Raw genomic sequence first — 12,712 nt, 5'->3', positions numbered from 1 at the left:
AGCTTAATACATAATTTTTTTAAGTTTCCTTATCCTAACTACTGCTTTCAAATGGCAATAAACATAAACATTCAGTCTGAAAACTTACTGGTTCTCCAAGTTTATCCAAGTTATCCAGGAAATATTTTACAGATTCACCCTGAAAACAAGAAGAAAATAAATAGTTATTAGGGCTTAGAAATGGAAGACTTTGTTACAACAGTTTATATTAAACTGTCTGGTTGTACACTTAATCCAAACATACTTTGTTTAGTCACCAATTTCAGACTGAGCAGCTAACCCCACTAAAGACGTATAAAATGTCTGCCTCTGGCAAAGTGCTACAGCCTGGTGAGGCTCACAGAGTCTTTACAGAAGCGATACCCCAAGCACTCATCCATTCGGACAGGATCACAGGTACGTGCTCCGATATATCTGTGTATCCAAAGGGAAGATGTAATTAAAAGGTGAAAACTGTTTTGCGATACACATACAACTACAATTCAGGTGGGATTACTTCTGTCTACATTTTTCAATCAAGTTTATATCAAGAGCGAAGCAGGGATGAGGTGAGAACACCTAACAGGCAAGTGCCTAGACAGACATGCCTTTTTGCTCCTGAACCCTGAAAAATGCTGCAGGCTTCACCTCTCCAACAGGTCTTCTCTACCTGAGTGATCAGCCTACTCTCTCTGAGCCCAGATTTCTATCAGACCTCAGGCAATTTCCACCGTCTAAAGTGCATATGGGAATACATTCCTGAGAGGAAACACTCGCACAAAGGACAGGCAGGTGAGAGCGACCCGGCCGCAGAGAGAAGGGCTGTGTCCTGAGTCTCCCAGCGTTCTCCCTCTCCTGCTGGGTTTCTACCAGCACAGCACTGGTCCTGCCCGAAACTGCTACCCCGAGCTCCAGAAGGCAGTGCTTCTTTCATACAGAAGAGAATCCCCTGAAGATCTTGTCTGACTGCAGGTTCTGAGGGGGCAGGGGCGGGGCACGTAATTTCTGCAATTCGGGTGATTTCTGGGACCACAGTTTGAGTCATGAGGCCTTAAAGCAGCAGTTCTCAAAATTTTAGCCTCTGGATCCCTTCATACATCTTAAAATTCTTCAGGATCCCGAAAAGACGTTGTTTAAGTGGGTTATAGCTACCAATACTTACCACATTAGAAAGTAAAACTGAGACATTGTAACAAATATTTTACTTATTAATTCATTTAAAAATATCAATAATAAACCCATTCATGTTAATGTATTTTCGTGTAGCTTAATAAAAGCCAGTGAGACACTTCTGCTTCTGCATCTGAACTGCTACTACAGGTCGTTTCACCTGTAGCATATGAAGATCTGGCCTCACAAAGAATGCTGATTGGAAAAGGGAGCATTTTAATAACCTTTGTAACTGTAGATATTTTTGTTTCTACACCAGAATTTGACAAATGGTAGTTTCTTAAAAGTAACGTCTCTGTGGAATGGAAAGCCTACCAATGACCTTTTTGCACTTTGTTACAGACACTAAAATTCACTGGTCTATCTTGTACTTTGAATGGGTCTTTCACCCACCCACAATTTTGTAACACCAAGCGCTGACCACATGGAACGTGGTGGGCAATTAAGTATACAGATCTTCCAAATGTTGGCATGTTTCATGACGTAATAGTAAGAAAATCATATTCATTAATATCATAATGATCTCATAAGAAGCCTTAAGGCTTGGGAAGTTGACAACCTCACAGTGGTGGGCAGATACAAGTTTTCCTAAATTCTGATTTTCAATTGAAAGCTCAAATTTTATCAATGGCAACAAATACTGATATTTTCCTTGAACTGGCAGGCTAACTTCATTCATTTTCTAAAAAAATGCCTGTCAAATGCCCAAGTCTGAGTAAGTTGGTTGTTTCTTTCAAGTAAAAATGGTGTTCCATGAAAAACACAGTTAGTTCAGCTCCCGGCACAACCAGTCACAAAAGGGCTTTCCCCGGAGACCACGGCCCTGCTGCAGAAGCGTTTTCAGGGTGCCGCCCAAGCCATCATACAGCGTACTACAGAGTTGTTTAAACTGAGATCTAAAACAATTTTTACTGCTTAATCAAGGATCATCTTCAGTGAAACTGGCGTGTGTGTCTCAAACTGCAGATGCAGAGCAGTGACGAATACACCAACTAGTAGTGTGTTTGGGGCTGATACCCCATCTGCGCTCAGGCACTGGCTGGCAGCTGCAGCCCTGCTGTTCTGTGCTATCGGTGCGAGTGTCAGCTTCATGAAGGGAAAGAACATCTTAAGTGACACTCTCAAGAGTGCTGGACACGAAGACTCCTTTTAAAGGGTTTCTGGGATCCCCAGTGGTCCACGGACCGCACTTGGCGAACTGCTGCCTTAAAGCACATGGTGGAGCGCGCGTACACAGGTGTGCGTGCTGGGGCTGGGTGTGGTGGGGTGGGCAGGCCTGGCTGTGAGTTCCTCGTGACTGCAAAGCAGCAGCGGCAGATGATTCCGCTTTTTTCTGGACCTGGAATATTCGTACAGTGTTTACAGCACCTGAAGATGATTTTTAAGAGAAGGGAAAAGAAAAAGTTTCAAAAAAATTCATTCTGGGGTAATGAAGAGATTATTTGGTCAAGCCTGTACGTGTACTTTGCATTATTTCATCCATTTTAATGAAAAACATAATATTTTTGTTTTTATGATGGATAACATATATAGGCCAAAGGGAATTTGGGCTTAATCTTTAAATAACATCGATATTTACTTATTGAGTTGTTTGCACAACCCAAATGAGGTTATATATTTAAAGTACTTTAAAAAGTAAAATTCAAACGAATATTACCAATCCTGTTACACTGAAGTATTCACGGTAGAGTCTCTTGGACAAATGTGATAAAAAGTAGTCACTCTGTTTCTGTATGAGTAAGACTTACAGAACTGTTACCCTTTCAGTAATGTGCATATTGAATACTTACATAATGTTAAATACCTTAAATGAAATTTAAAACATTTCAAAAGGGTGTTTTTTGACTGGTGTTATATGTTGCATTTATTGACTTTTCTTGATATTAGAATTAGTAAAATTCACTGTGGAAAACTTGAAAATTAGAAAAAGGAAGAAAGAAGGAAACAGGCAATAATCATTAATTCCACAGCTCAAAAATAACTACAGTTAACGCTTGAAGAGATTGCCTTCCAATCACTTTTTGTATATTTAACACTGTTGAAATAATATAGACAAATCTGCATCCTTATTTTTCACTTACGTAACTCTAAGTACATTTTAATGGTCAAAATAATTCCCAGTACTTATATGCTAAAAAGTTAACTAAAACCGCTAATCTAATGTTGGATATTTGAGTTATTTCCACCTTTTAAATAAGGTTTTAATATTTTAAAAATAAATAATGTTGTGTAAACAGCTTTATGTGCTCTTGAATTACATTCTTAATGATCTCAGAAGAATTACTAAGGCAAAGAGATCCAACATTTTAATACGCCTACTACTCACTGACACACAGGTCCTATTGATTCTCTCCTACACAACAGTTACAACACTGAGTATATGAATAGTGAAACTATGAGGACGATAAATAAGCCAAGATCACAGGAGAGTGTTTTACAGATGCTTCTGTAATAAGCTAGAATGCAGACTCTCAGAGGCCCCACACTGTGCTGGCTGATGTTTATCACTTTAGGGACCCCAGAGCAAAGGAGCTCTGTGTAAAAGAGAAAATGACACGTTCCATGGCCAAATTGACAATAAAGGTTCAACTACACAAAAATTTATTTCAATTAATATTGCTGTTTAACTAATGGTCAAATAAACGAAGGTTAAAGTAACCCTAAGATGAACATATTATCGAAAGTAGCAAGCATCTTTCCCCCCTTTAAAAACTAAATGCTTACACCGAACTCATCATTTCTGAGGGTATCGGGAAATTGGTATACTCATTCTAGCGACCTTGCAAATTCACACAAACTTTTTAGAAAGTTATGAGTAGTACACTTCATAAAACTTTCAATGAACTTTTGCACATTCTAAGGAATTTACTGAACATAAAATGACACAAACAAAATGATATTTTACTTGATGCTACCTATAATAGCAAGATTTGGAAGTTCATTTTTCCACTTACTACGGGAATGAGTTAATAAATTTTGGCACACTAACATAACAACATAGTATAAGTCATCAGGTAACAATTATTTCGATATAATCGCTACGTATGAAATATGTATGCCATTAAGAGCTAAATTAAAGCAGGGGCTGACAAAGCTAAGCTCCGCAACCCCTTACCCTACCACACGCTGCTTGTATGCTCACCCCTACACTCACTTGGCAGCAAAACCTGACCTGAAGTGGCTAAGACTCTTTATATAGTCTTTATTTCTCCTACTTAGTGAAACTGTTCAAATGTTTTGCTGCAGAGGAAGTGTGGAGGGACTTCCCTGCTGGTCCAGTGGTAAAGAATCCGCCTTGCAATGAATGCAGGGAACACGGGTTCGAGCCCTGGTCGGGGAACTAAGAGCCCACGTGCCGCGGGGCAACTAAGCCCGCGTGCCAGAACTACTGAGCTCGCGCGCCTCAACTAGAGCCCGTGTGCCGCAAACTACAGAGTCCACGCGCCCTGGGGCCCACACGCCACAGCTACAGAGCCCAGGCGCCATGGGACCTGCGCAGCACAGCTAGCGAGAAGCCCGCGCACCACAACGAAGGGCCTGAGCACCGCAACGGAAGATCCCACGTGCCGCAACTAAGACCTGACGCAGGCAAAAAATAATAACAATAAAAAATAATCATAAGTAAATAAATAGAAAAAAAAAAGAAGTGTGGAGATTACTTAAAAAACAGTACATGCATTATATTATGTATCTGTAATCCAAAAAATTCTTAATGCCATTAATAAATGTGGACTCGGGGATTCATGATAAGAATAGTTCTGCATTACATATGCTTTGATTTTTGCTATTTAAAATATGGACAAGGTAACTTTGCAGTTCTGTTAGTGATTATATTCTCTTTTCAAAAAAGTAAAAAAGGAAATATCATCCCTATTTGTTCTTCTCTTGGTATTACAATACAAATATAAAAAAGTATTTAAAAAGTTCTTTTCACTGAAGCTTCCTGATTTAACTGCATTCCCTAAGAGGGGATCTTAGATCTTTGGGGTTCAAATTATTACATACCTTTGTTTATTAGGAATTCATCATCTCACCAAAATCAAATAATATAACACAGGTATGCACATGCTCCTGTTATTAAGTTTAAACTTCTACTGAAGAAAGTTTCATCAGTGTAATTTACAAAGTCCTTTGTGCAGTTGAGACTGTATAAAATCTAAATAAAAACATTTTAATACATTTCACACATTTAAATGTGTGGATTATCCCTAATATTTTAAGTCCTAAATAAAGTGCCCTTTGTCCTCTCCCCCATCACTCGGCCAGGACTCAAGGACTATAAATGCTTTAAAATATTATTCCTATGAAAAACACATTTTGGTTTAAAATAACTCCTCAGTCAAAAAAAAGCTATTTACATCATAGGTGATACTACTAATCCTTGCATTAGTGAGAAAACTGAAAGTGGGGGACTTAAGAATAATCTTAATCATCTGTTAATGCACGTGGTGGTAACTCTTACTGTTAAGAGAAGAAGTTTAGCCAAATGAACCTATTCTGAAACAAAACAGTTTTAAACACACGCATGCAAACGCACACGTGCATATGCGAACACACACATGCTATAAAAGGATGAATACTTTTCTGAATTAGGTAATTTAGGGGAAATTTCTTACAGTAGCTTTAAAGACCTTTACTGGAAAAAAAAAGAGAGAGAGAGAGAGAAAAAAATCTTTCACAACCTCAAAAAACAAAAAAAACCACCAAACTAAAAAATATAAAATGTGTGTTATTTGCAATTGAACCACGAAGGACACAGAAAGTGAATAATGGCACCTCTGTTCTCAGTAACGGAGAGCTTCTGCCCTGGCCTTTTGTCTGAGCGTTAGGCCCTCATGCAAATCCGACACCTTGCTCAGTGCCTGGCACCTGGCGGCCTGGGTCCTTCCTCCCCAAGTGTCTGGTGAATGAAGGGTGAATAACCAGGGGATGATTCCCCTCAAATCCTTTTCCCTAAGCGGTTCAGAGGTGATCGAAATCTTCTGGTTGTCTAATATTAACACTAAATCTAGTCGTTTCCCTAACACTGAGCCATCTGCAAGTCTCTAGACTTCTCTGGGCCTCAATTTAACCGTCTGTAAAACAAGGAAGTCGCGTGGTTCAATGCATAATCACCAGCGCTCTGCCCCAGGCAACAATTTCAGTTTGTACAACTGGTTTAAATTTAAGTTCTTCTTTCCTTTATCTACGTGCCTGTTACCCTTAAAGTCACTTTTGTTGTGACTCATTATTCAGGTTGTGTTGCTTAGTCTCCTGGCTAACACAGAAGTAAACAATTTCATGTATCGGGCAAGAAAGACCATGGGTTTAAGACTCACTCTTTGTTGGTTATGACTTGAGAGCTATTGTAACTCTCCTCAGTATGTTTTATGTTACTGAAGGGAATTTTTAATAAAATTCCAAAGAAAAGCCATTTCGCACTTACGACTTTTTAAGTTTAAGATGTTTTAGGTCATCCCTTAGTTCTTTTTTCTCTGTTTGAAATACTGAGATAACTTTCTAGGTTATTGAAGCAAGGCTGAAGAGTCCAAAGTGGCACGGCACTCTGAAAGTTTTCCATATTTCTTTAACCTGTGGATATTTGGGTTCTGCCTAAACAAGGGCAGAGCAGCCCGTGGGCCTGGGTTCTACTCGCAAGACAGGCTCTGCTATTGACAAAGCCAGGGAACCCTGGTGAAGTTAACTCAAGGATAAAAATAAAATGACAGATGAAATTAATTAGCTCCAGCATCCCTCTGAATTGAATCCCAGTAGTTTTATGAACCATAATTTGTGTCAGCTTTACAGAGTTGAGCCTAAACTAGGAATGGCTTCAATGTTGTCCCCATTTACAAGAGTCATGTGCTAGAAAGATTGTCTTTGCTTGCAGAGACAAGATGGGTCAGGGGCCCTGAGTTTGAAGGTAACAGAAAAGCTGAGAACACAAATTAGAAAATAACTTCTATTAAACAAATGTGTAATTATAGGGAGACTTGGCAGTTTATTTGCACAGTTATCAAACAAGTGACAGATTTACTCAACACCCTCTTCTGCACGGCTGAAATATATAAAGGACAGGATTTAGAATGCACTACTCTAAAAGGATGTGGAGGGGCTTCCCTGGTGGCGCAGTGGTTAAGAATCCGCCTGCCAGTGCAGAGGACACGGGTTCGAGCCCTGGACCGGGAAGATCCCACATGCCACGGAGCAACTAAGCCCGTGCGCCACAACTACTGAGCCTGCGCTCTAGAGCCCGCGAGCCACAACTACTGAGCCCGCGTGCCACACCTACTGAAGCCCGTGCGCCTAGAGCCCGTGCTCCGTAACAAGAGAAGCCACCGCAACGAGAAGCCCGTGCACCACAACGAAGAGTAGCCCCCGCTCGCCGCAACTAGAGGAAGCCTGTGCGCAGCAACAAAGACCCAAAGCAGCCAAAAATAAATAAATAAATTAAAAAAAAAAAAAGAAAAAAGGACGTGGAATTTAAGCTAGATAGCCGAAGAATACACAAGAAATTATCTGCTGTTTTAGAAGAATATATGCATTTACTGGCAGCTTTACAGTAACAGGAAGGGGACAACTCTACTTGTACAACCTAGGAGAGATTTTAGCTTCAAAGTCTTATTTAAATTTCTGAAGTCTATAGAGATAAGGCCCAACTTCAGATATTTTAAAAGCAAGGCATGAATATTCTAGAAAGCAATTTGGTAATCTGTAACAGGAGCTGTAGAAATGACCCACATCTCAGAGCTGCAGGAGCAGCACAAGAGCGACGGTGAATGCCTACGGTGGCAGAAGGAAAGGCTGGTCGAGAGCCACTGGATCACTCCTTTATTGCATTTCACACATTCTAGACCAGGGTCCTCCAACTATGACGTGCAGGCCAGACCCAGCCCACTGTCTGTGTTTGTGTGGCCCATCTAAGTAGTTGGAAAAAAAAAAAAAATTAGAAGATTACTTCATGACATCTGAAAATGATATGAAATTCAAATTTCAGTGTCCATAAATAACACCGCACCGGAGCACAGCCATGCGCATCGGTTTACGTCCTTACTGCCTACAGCTGCTTCCCGGCCGCCGCCAGGAGAGCAGCCGGGACAGGCCACGCGTGGTGCTCTTCACTCTGCACCACGAACGGCGCGGACGCAGCTGTAATGTGAAAATGTCCCAAGTGTCATCAGTAGTGCAACACCATGACTTTTTGTCTTTTATTATTACAAGTGCACGTCCACCAAAACAAGCAGAAAAGAAGAGGACTTCATGTGTCACGCTTTTAAGGCACAATGGAATGTGGATAATTTTGATATCAAATGAGATGGCCAAGCCCTGTGTTTATTATGCAATGACCCTACAGCTGCGCTAAAAGTACACACAGACATCAATACTACCAGACTAAGCACTCTACAAAATAATCCCAACTCCTACAGAAAAGCAACAGTCAGAAAAATTACAAAATTTTAAATGGAATAGCTCATCACAGAATTTCTTCACAAGAGGAAAAAAGTAAAAATGAGACTGCAGCTGATAGCTGACAAGTTTCCAAGGAGTTCGTATTTGTTAGCCAAGCAAGGACTGCCACGGACCGCTCAGCGGTTGTTTACTCAAGGGATCAATGCCAAGGGTGAAGTGACTGAAGAATAAGCCTGTATGAATAGGCTGTGTGGAAGAACTACAGATGAGAATATTTTCAAGGAAGCTGAGAAAACACTAAATCAGCACAACCTGAATTGGGATGTGTATTACAACGGACGGTGGTAAAAATGTGTGGAGCAGAAAAGGGACAAATTTACAAAGATTGTGAAGATGGGTTACATCATGTATTCTTCACCAGCAGGGACTTTGTAGGAAATACATTAAATCTATACTGTTACTGAACCAGTATTGTTAACGATGAATTTAATTCACTCTCATGGACTTGACCATCACCAGTTCCGTGAATTTTTGTCAGAAACAGAAGCTAAATATGCTGACTCGCCCTATTACACCAGTTCGATGTCTTAGCAGAGGTAAGTTTTTACTGACATTTTTTGAACTAATGTATGAAATCGAATTTTTTCTGAACAAGAACCACCTTCAACCATTAATGCAGAACACTGAATGGCTTTTCAAAATCAGCTTTAGGGAAGACTTGATTACGTTTCATAATGAATTCAATCCAAAACTAAAAGGCAAAACAGTTTTTTGCAAACTTTATACTGTGGTAAAATCATTTTGACAATTAGTGTTACTGGAATCATAAGCAACGTCCAACTGCTTTATACACTTCCTTTGCTGTCAAGTTCAAACAGTAGGCTTCCATTCTGCAAATGTGCAGCAGATATACATTTCTAAAATCAAACTATAGTTCCAGCAACATCTTTCAGACTGTAATACAAGTGTAAAAAAAAAGAGTCCATACTTCAAAATCCATTTAACTGTGCAACGACTGGAAATGGTAAACCTGCAATGTAAATGACATGCCCAGAGGCAAACATGTGGAAGAAGCTAACAGAATTCTCTAAATGTCTTCCAAGCAAAGTCTATGCTCGATTAAAACCAAATGCTTGGGTTTCCCTGGTGGCACAGTGGTTAAGAATCTACCCGCCAATGTAGAGGACACGGGTTTGAGCCCTGGTCCGGGAAGATCCCACATGCCAGGGAGCAACGAAGCCCCATGCGCCACAACTACTGAGCCTGCGCTCTAGAGCCCGCGAGCCACAACTACTGGGCCCACGTGCCACAGCTACTGAAGCCCGCGCACCTAGAGCCCGTGCTCCGCAACAGGAGAAGCCACCGCAATGAGAAGCCCGCGCACCGCAACGAAGAGTAGCCCCCGCTCGCCGCAACTACTAAAATAAATAAATTAAATTAAATAAAAATAAATAAATAAATAAAAATAAAATAAATAAATAAATAAAATAAAAATTAAAAACAAAACAAAACAAAACCCCCCCCCAAATGCTCACTTGGCAGTACCCATCTGTGTGCAAAGACACTTCCAAGGGTGGAACGTGTAAAATCGTTAATGGATGAACATTTGCACCTGATTGTGACAACAGGGAACACCAAAACCCTGAACCCCACTTAAGCAAAATGTTATCCCCCTTCCAAAAGAATCCAATTCTTCTCATTAGTAAACCTATACTACAAAAAACCGTAGACAACTTTATTATGTTCTGAATTTCGTCAATAAAAAAATCTGTGCAAACTTGCTCTTGTTACACTGATTTTGTCTCTTGGCATGTGACGTCTAAAATATCACACCACCTAGCCCTTTACGGAAAGTTTTCTGACTCCTGTGCTAGCCGAGCGGTTCTTAATCTCGGCAGTGCATCAGAACCACCTAACGAGCTCCTTGAAGACAAAGATCCCCAGGCCTACCACAATTCTACCAAACCAGACTTCCCACAAGGCCCACGAGATGCGACCCTGAGGAGCCGACTCTGGCATCAGTTCAGATCTGGACAGACAGCAGATTTTATTCAAAACTGGATTTCATATTAATTTTACCTTTTGATACTGATCACATCAAATCAGCTAGGGTTTTTTTTTTAAAGCTTTGTAAAAATGCCAAGAATATTAAGAATCCAGATCAGAAACTTATTTAGCTTCATCTTATTACAAAAGTAGGTTTCAAGCAATATTTACTTGAGTTCAACTAGGTCTCACATGAAAAGCATCAGGCCTCCATTTGACATATTTGAATTGTGAGATGAACAGCAGAATTAAGTCCACAAACAGCTTTCTTTCTTTCTTTCTTTTTTTTTTTAATTTTTATTTATTTATTTATTTATTTTTGGCTGTGTTGGGTCTTCGTTCCTGTGCGCGGGCTTTCTCTAGTTGCGGCGAGCGTGGGCCACTCTTAATCGCGGTGCGCGGGCCTCTCACTGTCGCGGCCTCTCTTGTTGCGGAGCACAGGCTCCAGACGCACAGGCTCAGTAGTCGTGGCTCACGGGCCTAGTTGCTCCGCATGTGGGATCTTCCCAGACCAGAGCTCGAACCCGTGTCCCCTGCATTGGCAGGCAGACTCTCAACCACTGCGCCACCAGGGAAGCCCGAACAGCTTTCTTTCTCTTTTTTAAAAACTGACTTGGTGATTCAGACACACTTTATTTCCTGTGTTACTACCGTTCTAGCAGCCTTCCTCTCCATATTCCTAGAGCCCATTTTCAAATGTCCAACACAGTCCACAGCCTTCAAAGCTTAACTCCCAGAGATTTTTGTGGTTAAAAATTAATGAACCTGGTACTCTAGCTGTAACACTGTTAAGCAGCTAAAAAAAGCACAAATGAGAACAAGTATTAGAACTGCTACTTATATTTTAGCAATAGGACCCTAAGGAACTTAAAACCTCAATTAAACTTATAAAATTAATTTGCTTCTGCAACAGACACCGAAACTTTGCATGACAGGTAAATAAAGCAATGCAAAGTGTTTAATAAGGAGCACTATCTTTTTACCTGGTGAACAGGTGAAAATTACACTTTGGAATGAAAAAAGAGGTAACAAAATTCAATCAAATGCAAACTATGAGTAATGCAGTAGATTTTAGTTTGCTACTAAAATGAACTACTGTTGCTTAATCTTGTAAAATGCCTGGAATTTAATTGCAGGCTGATTAGGTCAGTCTATAAATGGCAGAAAATTCACTGTGAAAAAATAAGTCAATTAGAAAAAAATAAGTGAATTAAAAAGCATCCCGGACTTCCCTGGTGGCACAGTGGTTAAGAATCCACCTGCCAATGCAGGGGACACAGGTTCGAGCCCTGGTCCGGGAAGATCCCATATGCCGCGGAGCAACTAAGCCCGTGCGCCACAACTACTGAGCCTGCACTCTATAGAGCCTGCAAGCCACAGCTACTGAAGCCTGCACACCTAGAGCCCGTGCTCTGCAACAAGAGAAGCCACTGCAATGAGAAACCTGCACAGCGCAACAAAGAGTAGACCCCACTTGCCGCAACTAGGGAAAGCCTGTGAGCAGCAACGAAGACCCAATGCAGCCAAAAATAAATTAAAAAAAAAAAAAAAAAGCATCCCATTTTTATGTGTGGAGGCCCTTTTAGTTATGAGATTAGCATTACCTAAAATAGTTTTTTAAGAGTAAACATATTTCTTGAGAGTACAAGAAATATTAAAATTCAAAGGAAATCTATATTACCAAGACAATTAAGCAGTGACAGATTCTCTTTTGAAATGTAAGTATACATGTGATTCTGAAAATGATGGCATAACTCAAAGTTAATATCCAGTTTCTCTTTATATAGAGAAGCAACCACTAGCCAAGTACTACAAACAGCAAACACTTCCTGAAGTACTAGTAAACTACAAAACAGAGGTCTGTGTTCTAAAATAGCTAAATCCAACGGTTTAAAGTGGTTCACACCCTTGCCATGCACTTTAAGTCCTTCCGTTTGCAAGTCTGGAATATTCAAAGAGGAAAAAGAATCAAGACATAAAATTACAAATCTCTGTTTACTCCTTAAACTGATTACAATTGTGAACTGAACTGCCATATGGTGCTGCCTTGATTGCCGTAGTAAGGTTTTTGCATACCTATAACGTGCCTTTAATTTTCATCAGTCTTATAATCCCAAAACTAAGCCAG

General features: G+C 40.3%; 1 protein-coding gene across 10 annotated transcripts in view; it reads right to left on the bottom strand.

Moving 5' to 3' along the window:
• GNA13 (G protein subunit alpha 13) overlaps positions 1 to 12,712 on the bottom strand; it is a 47,704-nt gene that overhangs the window by 17,505 nt on the left and 17,487 nt on the right. For 6 of the 10 annotated variants that reach the window (XR_014238130.1, XM_082370494.1, XM_082370495.1 and 3 more), the window contains exon 3: positions 89 to 139. The exons of 1 other annotated variant lie outside the window; for it this stretch is intronic. Coding sequence is in view for 7 of the 9 variants with exons in the window: in XM_082370494.1 (XP_082226620.1) it covers positions 89 to 139 (51 nt within the window). In the remaining 2 variants the exon portion in view is untranslated. 3 more of the 10 variants (XR_014238131.1, XM_082370491.1, XM_082370496.1) reach the window with 3 other exon arrangements.

The sequence above is a fragment of the Balaenoptera borealis genome (assembly GCF_965194805.1).
Source record: "Balaenoptera borealis genome assembly, chromosome: 20".
Classification (NCBI taxonomy): Eukaryota; Metazoa; Chordata; class Mammalia; order Artiodactyla; family Balaenopteridae; genus Balaenoptera; species Balaenoptera borealis.
The sequence above is the reverse complement of the archived record's forward strand: the minus strand, read 5'-3'. Positions and strand labels throughout refer to the sequence as shown.